General features: G+C 40.7%; 1 protein-coding gene across 2 annotated transcripts; it reads left to right on the forward strand.

Moving 5' to 3' along the window:
- Positions 1 to 2,700: 2,700 nt before the first annotated feature.
- On the forward strand, positions 2,701 to 26,085 carry POPDC2 (popeye domain cAMP effector 2). 2 transcript variants are annotated; one of them, XM_077118235.1, is made up of 4 exons: positions 2,701 to 3,883; positions 9,447 to 9,555; positions 14,751 to 15,162; positions 21,432 to 26,085. In XM_077118235.1, exons 1-4 carry the CDS (start codon positions 3,393 to 3,395, stop codon positions 21,515 to 21,517), a joined length of 1,098 nt encoding a protein of 365 aa, XP_076974350.1. In that variant the 5' UTR covers positions 2,701 to 3,392; the 3' UTR covers positions 21,518 to 26,085. The 2 variants fall into 2 exon arrangements, with proteins under 2 accessions (XP_076974350.1, XP_076974349.1); XM_077118234.1 differs by lacking the exon at positions 21,432 to 26,085 and having other exon boundaries at positions 2,702 to 3,883; positions 14,751 to 17,514.
- Positions 26,086 to 27,865: the final 1,780 nt, after the last annotated feature.

Consider the following 27,865-nt stretch of genomic DNA (forward strand, 5'->3'; position numbering starts at 1 on the left):
CAGGCTTGCTGGGAAAGATGGCCTGATTTGAAATTCTATCTTGGACAGAGCCTTGGTTGCTTCTCTGTTTCTGTGCCTCTGGCTTCCTTGCTCACAGCTGGCAGGGCCAGCTTCTCCGGAAACGCAGGGGTGCATGACTAAGGTAGAAGGATGAGCAGCTGCTGCTTGTTAGAGTAGGCGGGTTGGTTGGAAGACAGATGACATAAAAGCTGCACATGGAAATTCCCAAACGCCACTGCTCAAATAACATCATGTGTCTAAATCTTTGCCAGGAGGGAGACCTTGGGCCTTTCTTTCTCTAGACACTCTGCAGCTCTCTTCTTTCACTACTGACTTTTTTGTTCTTCTCTAGTAGGTAAGGCATACGATGCACGTTTGTTGGTCAATTGGTTTTAGTTAATAAGGAAAACATTGGCTTCTTTGAATATACCACATGTTTCCACATCTCTGTACCTAAGTGTCTGCTGTTCCCCTCACTGTAAAAGCTGTTCTCCCTCTGCCTGTGGTAAACTGGAGCCCTAACACTCAGATAAAATATTAGCTCCTCTCAATCTCCCTTTCCTCATCCCACCTTCCCTTCCAGGCTGTCACCAAGCCTAAACTTATTTCAGTTATTGTGCTTCACACACTGAATCACCAGTTTGTTGAGGTATTTTTCCCTTGTGTCTTAGTTTGCCAAGGCTTCTATGGTAAGTACTACACACTAGTTGGCTTAAACAGCAGGAATTTCTTGTCTCACAGTTGTGGAGGTAAGAAGGTCTAAATCAAGGTATTGGCAGGCCACGCTTTCTCCAAAGTCTGTGGCATTCTGGTGGTGGCTCAGTCTCTGCCTCCATCACACGGCTGTCTGTCTCCTTATGTCTCCCCCTCCTCAGTTCTACTTCTGTGTCCAGTTTCCCTATGTTTTTAAGGTCTCCAGTCATTTTGAATTAAGGCCCACCCTGGTTCACTTTGGCTTCCTCTTAATAGGACCTTCGAAGATCCTATTTACAAATGAATCCATACTCCCAAGACCCAGGTTAGTACTTGAACATGTTCGTGGGGGATATGATTCAATCTCCAACACCTTGATAGAGTCAAGGATTCTTGTGGGCAGGAATTGTTTTATTTTTGATTCCCAAGTACTTAACTCATAGTAGGCACTCATTGAATATTTGTTAAATTGAGTTGAAATTTTCTTTCCTTGGCAAAATATTCTAGTTTGCTAGCTGCTGGAATGCAATATACCAGAAATGGAATGGTTTTTTAAAAGGGGAATTTATTAAGTTGCAAGTTTACAGTTCTAAGCCTGTGAAAATGTCCAAATTAAAGCAAGGCTATAGAAATTACCAAATTAAGGTGCCAATAAGAGGTTACCTTCACTCAAGAAAGGCCGATGAAGTTCAGGATTTCTCTCTCTATTGGAAAGGCACATGGCAAACATGGTGACATCTGCAAGCTTTCTCTCCAGGTTTCTTGTATCGTGAAGTTCCCCCAGGAACATATTCCTTCTTCATCTCCAAAAGGTCTCTGACTGCGTGGGTTCTCGTGGTTCTCATGGCTCTCCCACTTTCTCCAAAATGTTTCCTCTTTTAAAGGATTCCAGTAAATTAATCAAGACCCACCTGGAATCACATCTCCCTCCAATCAAAAGTTAATAACCACAATTGGGTGAGTCCCATCTCCATGGAGATAATCTAATCAAGTTTCCAACCTACAGTGCTGAATAGAGATCTACAAGATGGATCAGGATTAAAACATGGCTTTGTAAGGGTACGTGATCCTTTCAAACCAGCACAGCATGTTTGATAGTTTCTCATTTCTCATTAATTTTAGTTAGGTTAAAGCAGTAAGTAAAAGTGTGTGTAGATTGAGCACTTCAACACTTTTGGGAGTTTTGGGTACTAGGGATGCCACCTGTACCCCAGGAGCAGTAGGAACAATGGTAGTAAATGCTAACCCAGCAGTGAAGCAGAAGAATCAAGGAGCCATTTGGAAACCAAAGAGTCACATTTCATAGTCCAATGTTTGCATAGTTCAGAGATATTTTTTGGTAGTTCAAAGTAAATCTCGAGGTATATTCAGAATTTTCTTGGATGTAATTAGACTTCATGGAGGGAGTATGGAGTTGCAAAGTCCACTTACTTTGCAAACAACTTGAGAAAAGCAACAAGACTGAGAGTCTTGGATTCAAATCCTGGCTCTGCCACCTGTTACTTGTAGGACCTTATTACCTCTCTGAGCCTCAGTTTCTATCAGATCCAGAAGGGGGATAATATTTATTTTGAAGGGTTGTTGTGATGACTACGTAGTATGTGTAAAGTGCCTATTCTGGGTCTGGTTCTTCCTGGTGTTGAACAGGTGGTAGTTTGGATAATTTGTAAATATTGGAGTGGGCAGGATGATAGTTTGGGCAACGTCTGATTGTTGTGTTACCTATGACTAGATTTGGATATATGCAGGAGGAAGTCAGACTAGAATTTAAAAAGGTCAGTCTAGCTACTTTGTTTAATGCATGTTAAATAAATACCTAATGATGTTTGCAGTGACTTAACAAAGGCCTTAAAGGGGGTTTCCAGTTTTCACTGTTAGGATCGTTTCTCATTGTGGCCCCATATTTTCCTATTTTGATGTGTCCTCCTACCTCAGGAGGGCTTTCTGGCCATCCCACCAGGAGCTCTGGACAGTGTCCTGCCTGAGGTGTGGTGGTAAGTTCTTTGCTCACTTTTCCTTTGTCCCTTCCTGCCTGCCTCTCTTGCCCCTGGGTCTTATCTTGTCCTCTGGGGAGGCATGTTAAGTGCTCTGCCAGTCTGCCTGTGTGCCTGGACTGTTTTTTCTCACTGCCAGTAACTCTTGGATTCCAATTCCAAACATGGTATCCATCTGGGGTCACCCTTCCTTCCGGTGCCAAGAGAAACGCATTCCAAATGGAACACAAGTGTGCCTCCCGTGCTGGACTCTCCTCATTCTGCTCGGGCACGAGAGACAGCAAGATGGGGCCACTTCATCCCACACTCTACTCAAGTTTTCAGTCCCACTGTCCACCTTTTCCCTCTGGAAAATTCAGGTTTTCTGCTGAGAGCCAAGTTTGAAGACGGTGCTACGAAACCTGGAGCCAAGGAAGCCTGCCAGAGCTCAGTGGGGAGGGCCAGAGCCTAGCTGAAGGAGAGAGAGGAAAAGGAAGAGGGAGAGAGACAGAAAAAGGGGGGGGGGGGGGAGAGCTTTTAAATTCTCCAAGAAGTGTATTATGTTTTGCCATTCATTCCCAAAGCCTCTTGCAGCATTCCTCCCAGGAAAGGTGGAATCGGTAGTGAGAAGCCAGAGGTGAGAAGGCACCTAGGAAGACAGATATACTCATTTTCCAAGCTTCCTATGTGGGGACAGTTTTAGCCCAGCAGGGCTAAAGGCTGAAGATGAGCCTGAACCACAGCACGGCGAGCCGGCTCCTCTGGCAGGGGCCGGCATGCGTTGGCTGGAGGCAGGATGTGGAAGGGGCTTACTACCATCTGGCCAACTGCTTATTGCTCCTGGGCTTCATGGGGGGCAGCGGGGTGTATGGATGCTTCTACCTCTTTGGCTTCCTGGGCACGGGCTACCTGTGCTGCGTGCTGTGGGGCTGGTTCGATGCCTGCGGCCTGGACGTCGTCCTCTGGAGCTTCCTGCTGGCAGTGGCCTGCCTGCTTCAGCTGGCACACCTGGTGTACCGCCTGCGTGAGGACTCTCTCCCCAAGGAATTCGATCTCCTCTACAAGACACTGTGCCTGCCCCTGCAGGTGCCCCTGCGGACTTATAAGGAGATTGTTCACTGCTGTGAAGAGCAGGTCTTGACTCTGGTCACCGAGCAGATGTATGCTGTGGAGGGCGAGACACCCATCAACCGCCTGTCCCTGCTGCTCTCTGGCCGGTAAGCTGCTCTACCATCACCCAGTGTTTCTCTTCCCAGCCCACTCTTCTAATCTCCCCCGTGAGTCCCTTTCCATCGAAGGAAGAATGTGAAGCAGACCAAATTGGATTTTTCTAAGTGTGGGCTTGCTTCCTCTTTCTTAACATTTTCCAAGAGGAAACCAGCTCACAAGGCAACTTCTTGGTTCATAAAAAATATTGTGTGTACACTTGCTGCTGGGAGGTGTGGGGTGCATGTTTCTTGAGCCCTGGCCTAACATGAACACACACACAAACACACACACACACACACACACACACACACACCAGTGTGCTCTGCTTATCACTATAAGCCTTTAGGGGAGTGCTTCTGGAAAACTAAACATTTCAATCAGATTAGTTTGCTCCTTCCATATACATTCAATAAACATTTCCTAAGTGCCAACTATGTGCAAGGAATAATGCCAGAAATAGAGAGATTTCCCCTAACTGTTGTTTTGGGGGTAGCCTGCAAAGACTGTGTGTGGTGTAGCCACTCTACGTCAGGTATGAAGAGGGAATAACTCTTGACCTCTTCTTCCAATCCTGGTTTGCCCATGGAGATTCTTCCTGACCTGGAAGTCAGCTGCTGTAAATCCAAGGAGCAGACAGTAAGATGGGGGTGGTCACGCCCATACTTGTCTCATTGAGGAGCTAGTGGAGGCACCAGCTCCTTTTAAGAAGGCTAACAGTCAGATACGGTTGAAATGGTCTTTGTCAGGATCCGTGAGCGCTGAACCAGCCTGGATGTAAGTGTTGGCAATTGGTTGATATCCTCTGAGAAAACACGACTGAGCTCTATGCTGCATACTTAGTAGGGAATTGGAGATTCTTCCAGACATTGCCCTAGTGGGGTTTGCATATGGTCCTGAGCATCAAACAATAAACAACTTAATCTGAGAATACTTGAGCTAGGTCTGTGAAAAGCAAAGCATTTCAAAAGCTTTATCCTCCACTCTCCCCACTGCTCTGCTTTGTTTTCTCCTTGAGACCAAGAGAATGTAGCAGAAAATGTTAGATAGTAATCAGAAGGCTCTGGTTTCAAAAACAAACAAAAATGAAACCAGTTGAAACTGCCAACCACACAGTGGAAAAAAAAAATACAGAAGAATTTGATGACGATGATGATGGTACTCAAATGTCACTAATAGTAATAATAAGCATTTATGTATTAAGGTACAGATTCCAAAATGCTATGTATGTATGTTTTCATTTTATTTGGAGTCAGAGGTCCTGGGATGAGTGAACTATGAGGTTTCAACAGGGAGATATTTAATTTTATTTATGAGTGAACTGAAAAGTGTAAACAAATACAATTGTTTGTAAATGAATACATTAGTAAATACAAACACAAAGGTCATGACTGTTGCCAAAATATTTAAGCATATTTCTATGCTTAAAAGAAAGCCAACTCAGGAAACTTGCTCATGCATTAGATCCATCGTGTTACTTTCCTCATAGCTCCTCTGTTCACAGGAGGGAATTGAGACTGGTGGGGAAAAAAACCCATTCCACTGTGTGGTCTTGGTTTGCTGTAAGCGTATTATAACTATTGTGTGATTCAGGTATCCTTTATATGTCGGATTTACCACGAACTTATATAAGACTACTTCCCTACGAAGGTGAGAGGGAAGCTTGCAAAGCAAGTCAAAGCTTGCTATGGCTTTCCCTAGCAAACTTAGCATCAAAAACCTGAATCAGAAATTAGACAGTTATGACATTTTCTTTCTCCTTGCTTTTCCAGGTTTGGAGTAAGGACTGTGTCACTGTTGTTGTTTCATTATCTTTCAATGCCAGCCAGGTTCAGCTTTGCTAAGTTGAAGGAAGAGGCTTCTAGTTGATGATCTGGCTCTATTTTTAAAAGAGAATCATTGAACCTTGGGTTGATTACAGTGCAATACCAAGTAACTTAAAGCAGCACATAAAAACTCCATGCCAGGAAGTGGGAGCCTTTTGTAGCAAGCCTCACCTCTCTCATGTATAGACTCTCATCTGGAGTCCTTTGACTCAAACCTCAGAAGTCCTTTTCGTTGTTGTTTTATTTTAATTAAGTCAGTCCAGTTCAAGACTTAGAGAGGTGAAGTGACTTGTTCAAAGTCTACCACCCTGCCAAGCTGTGCCTGCTGTTGGAAGGTTTCTCTCACGTAAAATTCACAGCACAAACTCCTACATGTACTGGCTCCTAGGCAGTTCACCAGCTGCCTAAGCGTGCTGTGTAGGAGGAAATTACCTGTCACCAGGAGATCAAGAAGGGAGAGGAAATTCAAATGAAAAAGGGTATGGTATTCCAATGTAAGTGACTTCAGTGAGACTTACTGGCTCATTAGTGTTCTCATACTCTAAGATGTTTGCTTGGGTGGTCATATTCCTTGCCTGAGAAGATGATGGGGTGGTAAGATGATATGATAATATGCTGCAGCAGTTTCATTCGCTCCTGATGTCTGCTCCTTACTTAAAGAACCCTTTCCTTGAGGTTTTGTTGCCCCTAAGTAAGCCCTTCCACTCTCCCTTCCTTCCACCTCTATTTATTAATATTTATAAATATTATGCAAGAGACCAGGGATACAGTATTGAAAGAAAAATATTGTCCTGCACTCATGGACCTTACAATCTATCAAGAAAATCAGTAATTGATTTGTGTTGATAAAGTGATTTATAATGGACATAATATTTCCAAGAAGAAATGCAGAACACAATGACAGCATGTCATCAGTAAATTCAGCTTTTCTGGAACATCAGACAAGACTTCCTGGAAGAAGGGAAGTTTAAACTGAGCCCTGACGAGAAGGTGAGGATGGGGAGAAGTGATCTAGCAAGAGGGGTCAATACTATGTGAAGACCCTGAGGTAGGGGAACATGACATTCCATTTTCTCTTATATCTTTTCTACTCAGGGAAGTTCTATCTGGCAAGTGTGTTTCTGCCATCAGAGGCTGTGGGCTGACTCTCTACATCCTTTGCTTGGTTTGAGACCTAGATCCATTTCTGTCTTCCATCTTTAGGTTGTCAGATAATAGATTATAGCTTCTTAATTGGTGATTGTGTCTTTAGTAATTTGCATATACACCTATGTATCCAGATTCATTAAAAGCAAGACTTGGAAGTGAAAATATTTCATTGGCCAGAACTAGTCATGTGGCTATACCAGCTGCAAAGGAGATAGGAAACTGTAATCTTTAGCTATGTACTGTGGAGGAGGGGGAAAAGCAGATATTAGAAAACTGTCTCGTTTCCCAGACCATGCACCCACCCCTACCACCAAAAAAAAGAGGACTGCCTACCGTACTGGGTTTCTCAGGTTCTCTTTCCATCCCCTTCCTTATCTGCTTCTCAGTATCCTATTCATCTTTCAAAACTCAGCTCAAATGTCATCTTCTTTGAGAAGTCTACCACCTGAATTTAGAATTAATCTTTCTTCCTCTTCTACACTCCTGTTCTTCAAAAACGCTTATCACATTGACTTCCTGCCAGTTATTTATATGCCTGTGACTTCCACTAAATTGTAAAATCTTCAAAGGCAAGGAACAGATCATACCCATACCTGCATTCCCAGACCTCCAGGAACACAGGACATGCTTCATGCATGTTTATTTAGCAAACAAAGCTCCAGAAATAATGGAGTAGATAGCGCTCTCCAAATGGATAAGGTATATCTTAGAAATCTTCTATCTGTCCCTTTTGCCTGTTAGAGGCATTTCCTTGCCTAATATAGCTCACTTTAGCAGGTAGGTTGAAGCTGAAACCTGCTGAGTTTTCTGGGAAAAAGTCCATATTGTATTCTAACCATTTTCTAGAGGCAGCATCACATCTAGAAAATATTCATTACCCTTCAGGCATTGTCAGTGACATGCCATCCATTCTGCCAGGGCCTTACAAAATGCATTCTACCTTCCCTGCGCAGGGGGGTAGCCAGGTGCCAGCCACACAAGTATACAAGGACAGTAAGCAGCATTAGTGGTGTTTTTTAACTCTGACCTGAAAAATCAAGACTGTGATCCTAGACAAGTCAAAAACAGTTCTTTATCTCATTGGTTGTATTGGATAAGAAAATTCATAAAATTACAACAACTTTATTAGTTAGGATTCCTGGCTGCAGCCACAGAAACCCACTCTATCTAGCTTAAACAAACAAGCAAAAAAGTCTTTATTAAAAAGGATAAAGGGATTTCACTCCTAATTCAAGCAAAGGGATGCAGCTAAGCCTCACATAAGACAAGAGACAGGAACATGACCTACTAGAACATTTCAGGTTTCTATCCTCTATGAACTTTGAGGGTAGATATTTTTTTCAGAGTCTACATTACAAAAAATCAAGGTTTTAGTTCCTTAACTGAGGAGGGTTTTAGTTTTGCCAATGCTTGATAGTTGGCCTTACCTAAGAGATAAGCCACACTCTGTTCTAAATTCCCAGGGAAGGACTTTGATTGTCTCCGCTTCATCTGAGGACCATCAGATAGATAGGGTACGTGGGCTTTCATTGTCTAAAGACTGAAGCCGTTGTTGTTACCCTATGGTTAGAGAGGAAACGGAAGTGGCAACGTTAGGAGTATTTACTCTGCCATCTACCCAAAGGTCCAATAATGGGAAGGCAATATGGTGTCGTAAATACATAGATCTTTGTTGCCAAACAGAATCTTGGTTCTGCCACGTGATAGGTGTATAACCTTAAGCTAGTCACTCAACCTTCCTGACCATTACTTTCCTTAGTTGTAAAATACAGAGAAGCATAATCTACCCTGAGTCATCATAAAGGTAAAATAAAATAACACTTATACATGATCTAGCACAGGGTCTGGCACATAATGGACTTTCTCCCTTCCTTGAAGCCTGTAAAGTGACTGCAGTGTGAGTGTGAAATGTGCAAAGCATGATCCCCATGTAGCTGCCTGAGAAGTGGGTGAGGTGGGGCAGTTGCCTCAGGCTGAACCTCTAGCGCAGAGGCATCCAGTAGAACTTTCTGTGATGATGGAAATGTTATATATCTAAGCTGTCCAATAGTGTAGCCATTAGCCACATGTGGCTGTTGAGTGCTTTAAATGTGGCTCAACAGCCACAATTCACTTGAACTGAATTTTTAATTTTGTTCCATTTTAATTAATGTAAAATAAATTTAAATAGCCTCATGTGGTTAGTGGACAGTGGCTCTCTAGAGCAGTGGTTCTCCATCCTTGCTCCACATTAGGATGGATCACTTGGAGAGATTTAAAAACTGACAACCTCCCAATGTTACCTACAGCGATTCTTGTTTAATTGCTCTGGGATAAGACCCAGGTTTAGGTCATTTTTAAAGCCCCCCTGTGCAGCCTGGAATTGAGAACCATTGGTAAAGAGAAGAAAAGTGAGGGCTCAGGAAGTCTTGATGGGGTCTCTCTAAACAACTTCTATTCAGTGATCAGGCTACTCCTGCTTTGGATTTTACCATATTGTAGGCAAGACTAGTTCTACTGGAATATTCATATTAACTGATGACAAATAACATCAGTGGAGGGAGGGGGTCTGGGCAGCTACTTCCCTTTTCACACAAAGTCTCTTCTCTCCTTTTGCCAGGGTTCGTGTGAGCCAGGATGGGCAGTTTCTGCACTACATCTTTCCATACCAGTTCATGGACTCTCCTGAGTGGGAATCGCTGAAGCCCTCTGAGGAGGGGGTGTTCCAGGTAATATGGTTCCTTATGGCAGCACTGCCTGCCCTGTCCCACCGCAACCCAGCCATTTCCCACCTCCATCTTTCCCCCCTCACATCTGTCCTTTGAACCACTGCAAATATGATGCTCATAGAGGGAACATTCTCCTTCTTTGGATCGAGTGCCTGGCCTCCAGCACAGTTGGATTAGGGTAGGGAGGTGCTGAGCCCCTGCCCTTCCAGAAGATCTCAGTGACCACAAGATAGAACCTATGTTCCTGAGACAGTAACTTAAGACCTTTTGTGATCTCCACACACATTTCCATCCCCTCTCTCCCTCACATTTTCCACTCACACCCACATGTTGAACTGCTAGCACTTCCCTAAACACACCGCATTGTTTTGCAATGCCATGCCTTGGCCCTTACTGCCCCTTCTCTCTGAAATGCATTTCCCCTTCTAGACTAGGTTATGGCTTCTCACTTCCTTTGTGAAGCCTGCCCAGGTTGACTTCACGAGCTTCTACCCCCACCGCTTACTGTTCCCACCTGTTGCCCATGTTAGTCCTTTAACTTGTGCTGACTGGTGTGCATATTGCTCTCTGTTCCAAAGATCTGTTTTCCTTTCTGTCTTCCGCATAGAGAATTTTTTGAAGACAGAATCTAGGCTCTCCCTGTCTTCATCCCCAGTCTCCAGAGGACAGTATCTGGAACACAATAGGTGTTTAATAAAGGTTTACTGAATTGACTTGGCAGTGGCAGTTGGTTTCTCCGAGGACCCCAGGAAACCACACCCTGTGTTGTGGGGGCCTGGCTACTTGGCAACTACCCTCCTTTCTGCCAGTCTTTCAGACTTTGGTTACCTTTTTGTAGTTCAGACCTGTTTTTAATGGCTAGCATGTGGCACACACTATGTGTTTACTTGTCTCATTAATTCTCACAACCACCCTATGAGTAACTACCTCATTTAACAGATAAGGAAACTGAGGTTCAAAATCAAGTAATTTACCCAAAGTTTTATAACTAGAAAGTGGCAAAGTCAAGTTGCCCATATCTACTATTTCTGTACTTTTTGATAATGTCCAGAGGTACCAGAAGAGTGGGCTTCAATCCTACACACTGTATACACTTATACAGACTTCCTGCCCAGATAGCTGATGAGTACTGCATTCCACGTGTCTCCCACCATTTCTATCAGGGAGTCCCTCGAGCCAGCATGGGCCAACATGGAAGAGACACATGCTGGCAGTGTCACTTGGCTGGGCCTGCTTCTGCCCACCCTGATTCTTGGCAGAGCCTGAGAGGCCATTCTGGTTCCACTGCCGGGGTCACAGACCCTCTCCTATCAGGCGGCTCCTCCCCACCACTCCTCCTCTCTAACTAGCCCCGCAGTCTCCTTTGGGCATTCCCTCCGGGCACAAGCAGCACAAGGAGGGCTGAGTCAGGCCCTGAGCCAGCCAGACCAGCACTGACACTGACGCCAAGGAACAGGTGGTGAGTAAGCAGGGTGTCCTCCCCTAAGTTATGCGCAAAAGGAAGGGCTGTAACCCCAGATGGCCTCTCAGCCTGGAATGTGAGTACAGACACACTCCTTCCATTTTATATTTTTAGTGTGTAACTCCTTAGGGAGCGATGAGATCCACACCTTTGCTATTGGCTGCGTAAAGTTCCATTTCCTCTTTGCAAATGTCCTTAGTTATAGTTCATCCGGTATTTGCCGATTAAATGACATGGCCTTCATTGACTGTGAGAATAATCTGCAGTGAGTGCCTGGATGATAATTTGCATTGCATTTCACACAAATTAATCAACGGTCTATCATACCTAATTCAATTAAATAAGAATTTACTGACTGTCAAGCACAGTGACACTGTCATTATTCACCGAGAACACAGCACAGGAGGTATCACACAGAAGGCATCATTTCTCTCCATTTGCACTGTGCTTTACTGAGCCCAAAGTCAATTTACATGTTATCTTACTTAATCCAGTCAATCAACCTCTGAGGTGAGTATCAAAGACAAAGCTAGATACTTGTCAAAATGTTATCACAGACATACGTGCATGTATGTGGGAACCAGTCATGAAGCAGATTTCCCGAGGACCTTTAGGGAAGGGTTTTAGGTTGTGACATTCGATAGTTTTGCAGCTGATTATATTGCTAGTCTTCACCTGATTAATTCATTCACTTCAGTAATATTTATTGAACATTTATTGTATACTAGGCATTGTTAAGTGTATGTGTGATACATCAGGAAACAAAATAGATGAAGGTCCCTTCCTTTATGTGATTTACATTCTATAGACACAATGAATAAGTAAATTGTAATGTTGGAGCACAATAACTGCTGATTAATATAAATAGACTAGGGTAAGGCAAATATGACTGCAATTTTAAATAGTGTGGCCATGGAAATCCTTGTTGAGCAGGTGACATTTGAGCAAAGGCCTGAAGGAGGTGACATTCTGAGCTCTATGAATATCTGGGGGAAAAGCATATTAGGCAAAATAATAGGGGGAACAATGTTAAAATAAATTTAGTAGATTGAAATGCTGGTGATCGGTGAAGGGGAGGGGTAAGGGGTATGGTATGTGTGAATTTTTTTCTGTTTTCTTTTTATTGCTTTTTCTGAATTGATGCAGATGTTCTAAGAAATTATCATGATGAATATACAACTGTGTGATGATATTGTGAGTTATTGTTTATATAATAAGAATGGAAAGATCATATGATAAGAATGTTTGTGTTTATATGTGGTTATGTATCATAAATAAAAAATAAATTAATTTTTTAAAAAAAGCATATTAGGCAGAAGGAAAAGCCAGTGCAAAGGCCCTGAGATAGGAGGGCTGCTGTGTTTGAGGTACAGAAAAGAGACCTGAAACAAAAAGGAGGAAGGGAGAGACTAGCAGGAGAGAGAGACAGAGAGGTGATAGGGAAGCCAGGTCATGTAAGGCCAGAGCATATGTTTTCCAGATAGAGCCAAAGGGATTTCCTGTTAGATTGGATGTGGTATATGAGAGAAAGAGAGGCTCAAAGATGACTCTAAGGTGTTTAACCTGAGCAGTTGGGAAGATGAAGCTGCTATCAGTTGAAATAAGGAAGGGTATAGGAAAGGCTAGCTTGAGAGAAAGAGGAATTTCAGTTTTGGACATGTTGGGTTTGAGTTATCTATGGACATTTAAGTGGACTCTGGAATTTTTCAGGTGAGTTGTCTGGACTGGAGATATAAATTTGGGAGTTGTCGACATACAGATGATATTTAAAGCCATTGGATTGGATGAGATCACCTAGTGAGTGTGGACAGACAAGGGTTTCAAGAACTGAGTCGTGGAATATTTTATCACTAAGAAGGTAGACAGAAGAAGCAGCAGCAAAGAAACCTGAGAAGGAGCAATCAGGAGATGAGAGGAAGCTCAGGAGAGCCTGACATCCTGGGAAAGAGGTGAAGAAAGCATATAGAAGAGGAGAGATGGATCAGCAGAGTTGAATCCTGTGGAAAGTTGACCACTGGGCTCCATAATGTACAGGTCATTGGTGACCTTAACAGGAACAGAGTTTGCGAACTGCTAGGGCAAAAGCCTTATTTGGCTTAAGAGAGAAGGAGAGGAGTGTAATTGGAGGTAACTAGTGAAGACAACTTTTATTTGGAGTTTTGCTAAAAAGGGGATTAAATTAATGGAGTGGTAGCTATCCAGGGAAGTGAGGTGATGGAAAAGGGGGTTTTATTGTTTTGTTTTATTTTAAGATGGAAGAAGCAACAGCATGTTCATAAGATTGCCCGTGGTCTTTGTGCTCAACTTTAAGTACATTGTTTAGAGCCATATTATCTCTTATTCATACAAACCCACTTTGTGTTTCATACTCTGTTTAAGAATTGTTAGTAAATACAGAAAAGGTACATGCAGGCTATGGCATCTTGGAACAGGTGCTTCTCAAAATGTTAGTAATGGAAAGATTATAAGCATTATTTTCAGAATTTTTTCTCATGAGGGAACATAATGGTAATTTGTCTGGTGTCACACAGCTGGTAAAGTGGTAAAGCTGGAACTTGAAATCAGCTTGTGGTCTTGCTGTAACTTAGGGCCCTGGCAGCAGTCCTGATTATTAGTGGGGGAAAGCTGAGAGGAGGAAACCGATAAAAGAAATAGAGGAGGGGTGCTACAGAGGGGAAGGAAGAGGATAGGTAGTGGGAGTTCTGGTAGGCAATGCAGGAATTAAAAGGACTATATGTGACCTCTAATAAGGAGTGTTTGAGAATCAGCCCTATTAATTAAATAATCCTTATAAAGAACTCAACACAGTGCCTAGTACTCGGTCACCTCTCTGTGAATATTAGCTGCTATGATTATCATCATCATCATTTTCAGTGTCTCCATTCACAAATCTACACCATGAACCCTGCTGGCCTTCTCACTTTTAAAGTATTATGTCCAATCAGATTATGTACAATTGTGTGGTTCTATACTGTTTTCCTTTACTATCGTAAGCATGATTCTATTTTAATTCTGACTTTACTACCCCTTAATTCTTTTAACAAGGACTTAACAAGCACCTACTTTGAGCCAGGCACATGTTATTGCTTATTTATCCTGGAGGTTTTTAGTTCTGCATCATGGACATGTTGTGAATACTTAGAAATTTCTAGATGAATGAATTAATGGTATCCTTTTTGTCTCTGCTCTTAAGAATTCCTTTTCCTGACCTAGTCATTAGATCCTTTCGGTTACTTTGAGTGGTCACATCATAGCAACTTCATGGGCCTAAGTTCCAGCCCAGTGCCCTGTCCCTTTGATACAGCTTGGCATACCTAATCAGAAGTCGATTGGCTGAGCTCTTTCCAGTTTCTTTTGTCCCAACCCCATGTATTTTCTTCTTTATTAAAGCGAAGAGTCATCAGCATTTTGTCCTCTCTTCAGAACATGAGGAGGACCCCCTCCTCTCTCTCAAAGTCACAAAAGACTCAGAATCTTCTGTAGCCATTAATGGCATCAGCCATGAAATCACAGCATGTGAGAGCTGAGGAAACTGGATGTGGCAGCTCAGGCTACAGGAAGAGATGGCCCAGTGAAAAAAAAATCAGTGCCCATAATAAGTAAAGGTCATTCACTTCAACAAAAGTTAAGCCATTTACCAAGTAACTGCAAGTAACTAACTGTATGGTTCTCTATGCTCAACATGGACAAATTTTCTAGGTTAAGTTTTCACTCTGCTCCCCATCTCTTTCAGGTCACTCTGACTGCTGAGACCACATGTAGCTACATTTCCTGGCCCCGGAAAAGTCTCCACCTTCTTCTGGCCAAAGAGCAATACATCTCCCGCCTCTTCTCAGCTCTGCTGGGATATGACATCTCAGAGAAGCTCTACACGCTGAATGACAAACTCTTTGCTAAGTTTGGACTGCGCTTTGACATCCGCCTCCCCAGCCTCTACCACATCCTGGGTCCTGCTGCCCCAGATACAGGGCTAGAGTCCAAGAAAGATGATGAAGAAGCCCACGAGCCAGCGGTGTCCTCTCCTCAGGCCCTCCTTACATCTGTCCAGCAAACACCCCCTTGCACTCCCCCTCCAGCTGCCACCAACCCTCCTGCACCTGCTGCCCGTCGGGCCAGGATGTCCAGGCCTGACAGCAGTGTCCTGGGTGAGGACTCCACCAGTCTGGTGCTGGAGGATTTTGAGGAGGTTTCAGGATCAGAATCACTTATGGATTATAGGAGTGATGGGGAGTACATGAGGTGAGGGGAGAGCTAATGTGGGCACAGTCGCCGGGCTCAGGATCCTGTGTAAGTACTCAGAAGGCAGCTGAGCCTGCCAACAGCTGGCCTTAACTCAGCTTGTAAGAGCAAAAAGCTGTTTCATGGAACCTGTCCTCTCAGAGGACTTCAAAAACTGGCATTAACCCATCCATTTGGATAGTAGCTCGCTTGGGGTGCATGCAAGGCATGAAGGGATTTTTAACTCATGCATTATTAACAGTCATTGCATTTTGGAAAGTGGGCTGGCTGACATTTTGAGTAGGCAGGTAGGTTGTTACATTTTTTTGCAAAGTTGTCCTAATAACTAAGGCCACAGCTGGGGCTGAAAGAGATTTTAATTGTAGCACACATTCTAAAGAGGAATAAACTGCCATGATTCTAATTCGAATTGGATTGTCTTCTGGCATAGAGGCAGTCCTGGAAAGTAGTCATTATTTAGCCTGAATTGGGCAGACATCACTGTTGAAATTGCGTATTTCAAAAAGGATTGTGAGTATAGGCTAATAAATAACCCTGGGGGGAAATTGTCTCTACCTTATTTTCCTCTCCCCTAGTGGAAAATATGTTGTTTTCCCAGGCAGAGAACTGGATACCACTCTGACTAAATGTCACTGTGATTGGATAGGTAGACTGAGGCCTGGCTTTTCCCAACAAACCACACCTATGGGCGAAGGAATGGACACAAATCTGGGCACTAATGGTGCAAGCATAATTTCCTTCACAGCTCAGGAGAGCATACAAGAAAGGCTATATGCGGTAGTTCTGGGAAATTGCTTGCAATTTCCTGGCTGTTCTCACAATGCTAACATTTTCCTCTGGGACTCCACCCAACCTTGGTGTAGGCCTGGATTTTCCTGAAGAAAATTTCTAAAATTTCCAATTTGGAAGACATTTCTAAATGAAGGGACCTATCAGAGATGCACCATTCTTTGGGAAGTGCCAACAGATATTTTGAGAAACTGTCCCAGTGAGGAAGGCTTCCAGAGTACACCAGGGGAATGAGTAGATGTTTGCATATTTTGAAAAATGTCATATAAATGATGAAAGAAGCAAGAGAGGTGGATGATATTTATTATAACAATAAATCATTATTATAATTTAGTATATAGAGATTTGGTTTCACAGATAGGGAATTTATAATCTCTTGTGGTACCAGCATTCCTAGAACATGTTAAGCTGGTCCTGGGGTGATTCCAAAGATTGAGTACCTTGATCACTTTTGACGCCTCTACAGCAGCAGCGTGCCCACTCTCATCATGCACTTCCTTTGGGCTGATTCACCCCACTACTTGTCCGTCCCGTTTTAGTTTGCTAGGCTACTGAGAGAAGAGAGCACCAAATGGGCCGGGTTTAAACAATGGGAGTTTGTTCATTTATAGTCTGAGGCTGGAAGAATGTCCAAATCAGGGCATCATCAGGGTAATACTTTCTACCTGCAGACTAGCTGCTGGCAATCCTTGGCTCCACTGCAACACGACAAGGCACATGGCAGTGTCTGCTGGTCTCTCCCTTCGCCTCTGGGTTTTGTTGCTTTGAGCCTCTTGCTTCTGTGATTTTCTCTCTCTTTATCTGAGTTTGATTCTCTTATAAAGGACTCTAGTAAGAGGATGAAGACCACCCTGCACCACGCCTTAACTGAAGGTCCTACTTACAATAGATTTATACCTGCAGAAATGGATTCGTTTTATGAACATAATTTTCTGGGGTACATACAGTTCCAAACTCCACACCCCCCATCCAGACATTATGTCCTAGGAATCCCTCTCTTAGTCCAACATGCCTACCCACCTATACACTCTTATGAAGTCACAGCAGCTTAGTTTTCTCATGTTCTATTTTTGTTTTCTTTCTCTGGCTCTAAATGTTCTCTTCTTTCTGCTTTTCTGTTGTCTACTCAACCCTTGTTTGCCTGTGTTTACTGCTCATAAGTGTCCCTTTTCTTCTTCTTAGTTCAATAGCCCCTCTCCATTTCTCCTTCATGTTCTCTCCTGTTTTATTGTTCACTTATTTCTCTCTCCTATTACCTTATTTTCTTTTTTATTCACTTTTCTGCCTTGCTCTATTATTTCCCCTAAACTACTTTGTTACCACCATCTTATTCATTTTTAAAAATAACTCTTCCAAGATCAATATCTGTTCTAGGTTGAAAACTGCCTGAATGTGATATCCAAGAAACAGAGCAGCTTTTAAAAGGGGGAATTTAATAAGTTGCAAGTTTACAGTTCTAAGGCTATGAAAATGTCTGTTCTAGTTTGCTAGCTGCTGGAATGCAATATACCAGAAATGAATAGCTTTTAAAAAGGGGAATTTAATAAGTTGCAAGTGTACAGTTCTAAGGCCGAGAAAATGCCCCAATTAAACAAGTCTATAGAAATGTCCAATCACAGGCATCCAGGGAAAGATACCTTGATTCAAGAAGGCCAGTGAAGTTCAGGGTTTCTCTCTCAAGTGGAAGGGCACATGGCGAACACAGTCAGAGTTTCTCTCTCATCTGGAAAGGCACATGGTGAACACAGCGTCATCTGCTAGCTTCTTCTCCTGGCTTCCTGTTTCATGAAGCTTCCTGGAAGGGATTGTCCTTCTTTATCTCCAAAGGTTGCTGGCTGGTGGACTCTGCTTCTTATGGCTAAATGTTTCTTCTTTTATAGGACTTTAGAATGGGTAGAGACACACCTCCAGCTAATCCAACTTAACAACCACTCTTGACTAAATCACATCTCCAGGGAGATGATCTAATTACAGTTTTAAACATACAATACCGAATAGGGATTAGAAAAAATGGCTGCCTTTACAAAATGGCATTAGGATTAAAAAACATGGCTTTTCTAGGGTACATACATCATTTCAAACCAGCACAATGTCCAATCTAAGGCATCCAGAGAAAGATACCTTGGTTCAAGAAGGCCAATAATGTTCAGGGTTTCTCTCTCAACTAGAAAGACACATGGTGAACCTGGAGATGTCTGCTAGCTTTCTCTCCAGGCTTCTTGTTTCATGAAGCTTCCCCAGGGGCGTTTTCCTTCTTCATCTCCAAAGGTCTCTGGTTGTGTGGGCTCCAAAGCTTGTTCCTAAATGGTTCCCTCTTAAAGGGCTCCAGTAAGCAAACCCTAAGTTGAGTGGGTGGAGATACATCTCCATGGAAATCATCAAATCAAAAGTTGCCACCCAGCAATATTGAATGAGTATTAAAGGACATTTTCTGGGGCACACAACAGATTCAGACTGGCATGGTATCTTTTCCCTCTGTCTATAAAGAAAATCATTCAAGTGAATGTGTGAAAATTCCCACTGTTATATAGCTATACATTCCATGCATGAGTTTTTCAAACATTAGTCCTGGCTTCTATGTTTGGCTCTGCTACCAAGCAAATACGTGACTTTTTGCAAATTATACAACTTCTCTGGGTCTCAATTTCTTCAATTGAGGGTTGAACCAGCTGGCTTCCAAGGGCCCTCTTTGAGTTACATGCAAAAGCAAAGAAAGAGTTTTCAGAGGAAGAAAAAGAAGCAGTCATACAACGCACACAAGCCCCAGGATATCTGACCTGTAGTGTGAGTGTCTTTCAACAAGAGCACTCTGTTATATTTCACCAAAATTTCTTTGGTGACTTGGGGCTGTCCACCTCCCTTGTGGGTGGTGGGTCCTGCTTGCCTGTGAAGAATTTGTCACCTGCCATGTAATTAGAGTGTAGATATTCCATGTGAAGGAAGGCCACAATGCAGTCTCCAACATCCTCAACCCTGAATATTAACATATGAAATGCCTCTTGCCAAATTCAACCTTTTCGAAACACAAAATGAGAAACTGCTTATATTGCTTACTTTCTAAATCACTGGTATTTGCATACAAAGAGTTTGTTTAATAAACAGAGGAAAAAAATACAGTCTTTAATTCTAAACCACCGAGTTTTCAGAACAACTAGAAAAGATGACCATAACTGGCCAAATTTCAGACAGCTTTTTATTTAGTCTGTGATAATGTGAAAATTTAAAACTGAGATCTGTTTTTGGAATTATGTTTTCATATGTCTGGCTTGACTAATTCTGTTGTCAGACTCCTTCCAGGATTATTACAATCCTTGTGATTGGTAACAACCTGCTATAATTTCCTTTATAAAGTAGGGCACAGTTCATCATCTCTTCCCTGGATCTTCACTTACCAAAATTTTAAGCTCATTGCTATTCATTTCAGCAGCAGGACTTCTAAAGTAGGCATGAAGTTGGCTGAATTCTGCATCTTTAAGAATGACGCAGTTTCATCACACAGACACCAATACTTGTCTTTCAGATTAATCCAATTTAAAACCTACTAAAAATAGTCAGAGCTTTCACTGAAGCTCTTCTTTTTTTAAGAGAATACTTTTGGGGGGATGGGTCTGCTGGTATCCAAAACTGAAATGTAAATAGGTGCCATTTCCCTTAACAGGTAAAGCATTGCTGCTGGATAATATATTAACACAGGATCTTAGAGCCAGACCCCATATGAACCCTTACTTCACTAAGATTTTTCAGTTTGATTCTGTGGGTATGCTACAGAATGTTCGATTTGGTATCTTATTCATAGGAGACGTTTGGTACACATTTACCTGGTAAATGAATAAAAGATGTATCCTTTAGGAACGAATCTCTGAGGTGGTTAGAGATCACAACTAGTGCAGTCAGGGAAGGAAACCAGGGCCAGGACATAATACCAACAGCCAGAGAACCAATTCAACAGTTATTGAGCCTTTACTATATGTTTCAGGCACTGTGCTAGGTAATCAAATGATAAACAGTTGAAAGAATTAAAAATGTTTAATCTGCAAAAGATGGGCAAATGTAATATTTTCAAATTTTAAAAAGGAGGGGAGATCAGAATTTGACTTAATTCAGTGTAGAGTTCTTGGCAGAAATTGAATTAAAAGCTGAGAGTTACAAGGTGAAAGTTTTCAGCTCAGTATTAATCATAAATTGCCTTATGGGGTAGTAAGTTACTCATCATTGGAAGCATTCAGGCAGGGACTGAAAGAAACCTCCTCAGAGATGTAAAGGTGACTCAGGCTCAGGGAGAAGGGTCCCTTAGGTTAAGAGGCCTTCCAACTCTACGATGATGGGATTCTATAAGTCTATCCTACCACTTAACCATCATCAAGCTCAGTTTCCTCCACTGCCGAGCAGGATCAGTCTGCCTCTGTCTACCTTACCAGGTTGCTCTGAGGAGCAATTGAGATAAAATATATAATAGCAGTTTGTAGGTTGTAAAGCATTAGTTTAATGTATAAAATGTATAAGGTCTTTAAAAATTCTCGTGTGTATAATTGTTTAGCAGTGTCTCTTTTTTGTCAGAGAGACATGGTTTTCCCTCTTATTTTCCCCAATCTACTGTTCTAGGGAAGGTGGCAACTGGTAGATTCCCCTGACAACATAAGAAGCAGTGAAAAGGTGGAGCTTAAAGAAAACCTATTATAGCTCTTCAGCCCCTGAGAGATGGCCATACATCAGTCTGTTTTCCTTTATTTGTTTAGGAGGAGACACATCACGGTCAAACTCTATCCAAGCTGTTTCCCCTGGAAGTGGCTGCCAAGTGCTTTCACAGCTATCAGTGCTATTAAGCAGCACTTTTCTCACAGAACCACTGGAAAATCTTGCTCTCGAAAGTGGCACGTCTGCCCCAAGTTCTCGGGCTCTGGGGTCTCTGGGTGGTAGGGTCACCCAGGTCGTTCTGTCCCTGCTGCCCTGACCACAGCAATCTGGGACACTCTGTAAGCTGCTTTCACCTTTAGGTCATTTTTCTAAAACTAACAGACAGGAATCTTATACAACATACCATTCTTCTCTGCAGTTTGTTTTCTTCTTTAAGTCATTCGGTAAGGTTGTACAGAAACGAGTGTTCTATAGTGTCTTCTGGGAAGCAACAAAAGTTGAATCTTGGCCTCCTCACCTATAGAATGAGAGGCCTGGACACCTAACTTCAAAGCCGACTCATCCTAATCTCCAGAGTGAAATGATTCACAGGTACAACCGCCCCTACCATGTCAGGCATTGGGTACAGTTGAAACACTGGGAATTTGTAGAGAAAAAAACAAACCCGAGAAGAATCATTAATGTCTCCACATGAAATCAGGCAAGCCATCCTGAGTCACAGTGCTTAAGTCTTTCCTTTTTCTTTCCACAGCTTCTAGAAGTCCCCTCCAGAGCTACTCTCAAGTTATGTCCAGGGGTCAGGCACCTTTGGCTCCAACCCACACTCCTGAACTTTGAGGACTGATGCGTGATCCTATCCTCTGTAGTCCATCTGTGCCACATATTCGCAGGAAGCTCGCTTGGACACATATCCCTCTCCTCACACTCTCGAAGGCCCAGGCACGACTGGAGAGGACACAGAAGGTGCCAGCACTGCAGCTGCATCCCACGGTGCTGAATGACTTTTAAAAACCCACTTTTGTGAGACTTCCTTTAGGAAAAGGCAACCCAAAGTGCAAAAAGCACACAGACTCTATCCTTTACTAGCTGCATATTCTTGGGCAAGTTACATAGATTCTCTAATAAAACTTACCTCACAGGGTTGTTGTGAGGATTAAATGAGTTGATTTGGGTAATGCACCGAGCACGTGGCTTGACACCTCATATACACTTAATAAATCACCCAGTTGTTTTCCCTATGTTGTTTCATTGAAATATCTGAAAGGATCAATGGAGTCAACTGTCCAAGGTCATCTGGTGTGTGTTTTTTTTTTCTCAATTAATATTCAATTTATAGAAGTAGGAATGTAAAAACCTAGTTTTCTCTTAAGCTTTTAAGTTCAAGTAACAAAGCTCTTGCTCTATTTATGAATAATATTAAACAATAGTTTGAAAGGGGAATTTTGCAAACAATTAAATTCCTTAAACATTCTTAAGTAGACTTATAAATGTATTATATGTATTCTTTTTTTTTTTATTTCCCTAAGTACTTCAACATAGGTTGTAGTTCCCTATCGGTGGGTGCAATGATCCCAATGCAGAGACTTAAACTAGTAACAATAATTTATTTTGCTTATGAATCTGGGGTTGACTGGGCTCTCACTTGGGTTTTCTCATGCTGTTGCAGTCAGTCAGATAGTGGCTGGGTCTAGAATGATCTCAAAGGCTTATTCACTCACATGTTCAGAGTCTGGTCTGGGAAGACTCAGAGATGAAGGCTGGAACATTTGGGGGTCCTTGGGTATATCTCCCGCCCTCTCTCTTTTCACCACATGCTAGGCCCAGGATAGATGGACTTCTTACATGGTAGCTGAAGGCCCCAGAAGTGTGTGTCCCAAGAGAAACCAACAGAAGCTGCTGGGCCTTTTCTAAACTTGCCTCAGAAATAACACAGCCTCACTTCTGCCACATTCCTTTTATTAAGATAGTCACAAAGGTCCATCCAGGTTCTAAGGTCAGGGGACAAAGATCCCCCTTCTGATGAGGAAAGTGTCAAATAACTTAAAGACATGTTTTAAAATCAGAGTTCATTTTTGGTCACCGTGAATACATCTGGTGCTGGTTTCCTGGAAGGTGGGTGGCATAGGTGGAAGTGACTTGGCAAAGTAGAGAGAGTTTCTGTATCATCTGAAAGTATGGACTGAAAGGAGCCTGAGAGAAGAGAACTTCTGACTAGGACTGGGGAGTTGTGCTAATAGGTACCTGAGAGAGAAACCCTTAAGCTATGAGGATATTTTCAATTGGATGACTATGTGTGCATCTCAGATCACGGGTTCCCAAACTCTGAAAAGCATTCAAAGACTCTAGGATGGATTCTTGAGGAATTTTCACCATTTAAGAATAGCTAATGGAAATCTTGCATTTACCTGTAGTAAGACTGCTTTGGATTTTTAAAACAACCTATTATATTGAAATAAGCAAATATACAGCAGTGTGCAAAAACATAAAGCATATGCCTATGGTGAGTACATTCATGGCACATCCATTCTGGTCAAGAAGCGGAACTTTATTGATATCACAGAAGTGTCCCTCATGTCCCTCCCAGTCATTATCCATTCTCCACAATGGTCATCATTATCATGGTTTTTACTCCATAGATTAGTTTTGCCTGGTTTTGAACTTTATGCAAATGGAGCCATACATTGTGTACCTTTTCAGTGTGGCTGTTTTTGCTCAATATTATGTTTTTAAGGTTCATCCTTATTGTGTGTAGCAATAGTTGTTTCATTTTTCTTGCTGCATAGTTCTCTGTTGGATGAATATATCACAATGTATTTATCCATTCTATTGCTGATGGGCATTTGAGTAGTTTTTAGATTGAGGTCATTATGTTTAGTGCAGCTATGCACATTCTTGCACATATCTTTTGGTATACATATGTATACACTTCTTGGGCACATACGTAGGAGTGGAAGTGTTCAGGCATTGGATATCTCTATGTTCAATTATAGTAAATACTACTAAATATTTTTGCCAAACAATTTTCCTGAGTGCTTGTACTAATTCACATTCCTACTATAGTATATGAGAGTTCTGGTTGCTTCTTATCCATACCAACAGTTACCATTGTCTTTTCTTTTTAAGCCATTTGGGTATATGCAGCAACATGCTCTTGTGGTTTCAATTTTCATTTCCCTGATGAATATTAAGGTTGAGTACCTTTTCATGTTTTTATTTGGACTTATGGATATCTTCTATTGTGAGTGCCTATTCTAATATTGTCCATTTCTTTATTTATTTGTATGCTTTTTCTTATTGACTTAAAGAATTTCTTTAAATATTCAGGTTAAGAATCCATTATTGGTTATATATATTCAAATATATTCTCCCACTCTGTGACTTTTCTTTCCTGTATATGGTGTCTTTTAATGAACAGAATAGAAGTTCTTCATTTCAGTGTAATAATTTATCCATTTTTCCCTCTATGATTAATGCTTCCTATATCAGGTTTAAGAAATCTGTTCCTCCTTTGAAGGTACTATTCTATGTTATCTTTTAGATATTTTACTGTTTTACTCTTCACAGTTAGATATAAAACCAAGCTGGATTTGATTTTTGTGTACGGTATGAAATAAGGGTCAAGATTAATTATATTTCACTTGGAATTCCAATTGACTGAACACTACTTATTGAGATGTTCATTCTTTCCCCACTGCTGTTCAGTGTTCCCTCTGTTGTAATTCAAATGTCCGTAAATATGCAGGTCTGTTTCTGAATCTTCTTCTAATCTATTCCATTGGTCATTGTTACTATTCTTTGCTGATACCACATATCATCTTAATTACTGCAGCTTTATCAGTCTTGGTATCTGGTAGTCTTCAACCTTTGATATCTTTCAAGTCTTGGATATTTTTGGTCCTTCCCTTTGTTTTTTCATATAAATCTTAGATTCAGCTTGTCAATTTCCACACAAAAAATAAACCCTGCTAGAACTTTTTATTAGAATTGCAATGACAATATGGATCAAGGTGATAAAGAATAGATATATTTATGATTTTTCAATCCATGGACATAATATAACTCTTGATTTATTTTGATATCCTTCATTTTCTCTCAATAATATTTTTTTTTGTTTGTGTTTTGGGGGTGTACATGAGCCAGGAATTGAACCCGGGTCTTCTGTATGGCAGGAAAGCATTCTACCATTGAGTTACCATGCACCCTCGATCATGTTTTGTAGTTTATAGTATATGTCCTTACAATACTTATGTTATGTGTCCTTAGTTATTTGATTAATTTGATGCTCTTATAAATGCTACCATTTACATTTTTTAGCTTTCTAATTGTTTTTACCAGTATCTATAAATACAATTGATTTATATCTTAAGCTTGTAACCTGTGATCTTGATAAATTCATTTATCAATTCTAATCATTAATGCATAGAGTATACAAGATTTTCCATACATACAATTACGTCATCTGTGAATAATAATAGCTTTATTTCTTCCTTGTACTTCTCCCCCTACCCTCTTTTACCCCTCTCCATTCTTCTCCTTCCTCCACCTCTCTGCTCCTTCTCCCCGTTCTTTTTCTTTTTCTTTTTCTTCTTCTTCTTCAAATCGTTATACTGGATAGGCCCTCCAGTAGTTGGGTAATAGAAGACTGTTCTGTCATATCTGACCTCAAAGAAACTGTTTTTGATATTTCACCATTAAGTATAATGTATGCTGTTAGGTTTTTATAATACCCCTACGAGATTAAGGAAGTTTTTTTCGATAATCATGAGTGAGTACTGAAATTTATCAAATTATTTCTCCACATCTATCAAGACTATTTTTCTCTTTTATTTTATTAATGTTGTGCAGTACATCAATAATATAGGATTGCTTAAATTTTCTGTTTATTATCGGGTTGGTTTTGGAAAGTTGCATCTAGGAATTTGTCTGTTTTGTCAACATTTTAAAATTTATTGGCATGTGTATTGACATCACCACTATCCTTTTTAATTCTATGGGATCTGTAATTATGTCCTCTTTTTTCCCCTGATATTGGTAATTTGTGCCTTTCTTCCATTTGCTTAATTAGTCATGCTAGACATTTATCATTTGAATTAATATTTGTTGATTCTCCCTGTTGTATATTTCATTTTTATTTCAAACTTGTTTTTAATCTTTATTATTTTCTTCTTTCTTAAGATATATGCTTAGATCATTTACTTTGAATCTTACTTCTTTTTGAATATCTGTATTTAAGGTTATATATTTTCCTCTGGGCGTAGCTTTACTTGTAGCAAGTTTTGACATATTTGGTGTTCAAAATATGTTATAATTTCCATTGTGATTTCTTCTTTGACTCACAGGTTATTTAGAAGTGTATTTTTTAAAATTTCCAAACATTTGGACATTTTCTAGTGCTCATATCGTTATTGACTTCTAGCTTAATTCTACTTTGGTTAGAGAGCTTGCTCCATATGATTTTTTTTTTTTTTTTTTTCAAATCCTGCAGGTCTTGTTTTTTTTTTTTTATTTTTTATTTTTTTTATTATTTTTTTATTAATTTCCATATGATTTTAATCCTTTGAAATTTGTTGATACTTGCTCTTTGATTCAGCATATGGTTAATTTTGGTAAATGATCTCTGTGCACTTCAAAGAATGTCTGAGTTGTTAGGATTGGTATTCTATGCATGTTAATTAGACAAGTTTATTAATGATGCCGTGCAAAACCTCTTATATATTTTTTTCATCCACTTCTATCATTTACTAAGAAAAAGTATGCTAAAATCACATATCAAGAATGTAGATTTGTCTATTTATCCTTGTACTTTGGTCAATTTTTGCTTTATGTATTTTGAAGCTATGTTATTAGTTGCATACAAACTTAGAATTACAATCCTTTCTGGTGTGGATGTATCCTTTTATCATTATGAAATGCATCTTTTTATCTTTAGTAATGCTTTTAGTTATTTTATTTTCTTTGTGGTTATTAGCTTGTAAGTTACAATTTTTTTTTGGTGATTACCCTAGCATCCTTGAGATGTTAGGATCGCCTGTAAATTTGTACTTTCACCACTTCCTAAACAATGCAAGGATCTTAGAATATACCAGTCCCACCTCTGTCTTTTGTGCAATGGTTGTTGTGTATTTTAATTTTACATGTATTTTAAATTCCTCTAGATATTATTATTTTTTTCATGTACTTCAAAATCATTTAGATTTACCTAAATATTTAACCTTTCTGTGCCTCCTTAATCTTCCATGCCGCTCAGTGTTCTCATGTGTATTGTTCTCCTTCTGCCTGATAAACTCCCTTTATTGAAGGTCTGATGATGACAAAACCTTTTAAGCTTTGTTTTCCAGGAAATGTTTTTATTTTGTCTTTATTTTTTTTTTTTTTTTTTTTTTTTTTTTAAAGAGAGAGGGAGGAAAGGAAGGAAAGACAGAGAAGGAAGGAAGGATGGAAGAAAGGGAAACATTTTTAAACATTTTCTTGTTTTATTATATTTTGTTTGTTTGTTTGTTTTTTACATGGGCTGGGGCCGGGAATCGAACCGGGGTCCTCCGGCACGGCAGGCAAGCACTCTTGCCCGCTGAGCCACCGCGGCCCGCCTGTCTTTATTTTTAAAGGCTAGTTTTACTGGATATAGAATTCTTAAGTTGGCAGATATTAAACAAACAAACAAATAAAAAAAAATTGGGATGTTCCATTTTCTTTTGGCTTCCATTCTTTCATGAACAGTCAGCTATAAATCTTATTGTTGTGCCTTTGAAGGTAATGCACTTTTCTCCCTATGGCTGCTTTCTAGGAATTTCTCTTTTTCAGTTTCAGCAAGTTTTCTATGGTGTGCCTAGGTTTAGTTTTATTTGAATTAGTCCTGCTTGGGATTTGTACTGCTTCTTGAATCTCTGGTTTGATGTTTTCCCTTAGTTTGGGAAAGTTCTTGGTCATTGCCTCTTCAAATATTTTCTCTGCCCTATCAACTTTCTCTTGTCCTTATAAAACTTCAAGTAGATATATTATGGACCTCTTCACTGTGTCCCAGATGCCTTCTATATGTTTGCTATATTTTTTCTGTATTCTGTATTTACTCTTCATGTTTTATCCTAAGTATTTTTGGTTGATCTCTATTTCAATTTGATACACTTTCTTTTCTTGGATTTCAAGATATCATGTTCTCCTTGTTTTCATTTATTGGCTATTCTTATT

This window comes from Tamandua tetradactyla, chromosome 10 (assembly GCF_023851605.1).
Source record: "Tamandua tetradactyla isolate mTamTet1 chromosome 10, mTamTet1.pri, whole genome shotgun sequence".
Classification (NCBI taxonomy): Eukaryota; Metazoa; Chordata; class Mammalia; order Pilosa; family Myrmecophagidae; genus Tamandua; species Tamandua tetradactyla.

Coding starts and splice junctions, on each gene's coding strand:
- POPDC2 (XM_077118234.1), top strand. CDS start 3,393: ATGAGCCTGAACCACAGCACGGCGAGCCGGCTCCTCTGGCAGGGGCCG. Junction 3,884..9,446: donor TCCCTGCTGCTCTCTGGCCG/GTAAGCTGCTCT, acceptor TCCTTTTGCCAG/GGTTCGTGTGAGCCAGGATG. Junction 9,556..14,750: donor CTGAGGAGGGGGTGTTCCAG/GTAATATGGTTC, acceptor CATCTCTTTCAG/GTCACTCTGACTGCTGAGAC.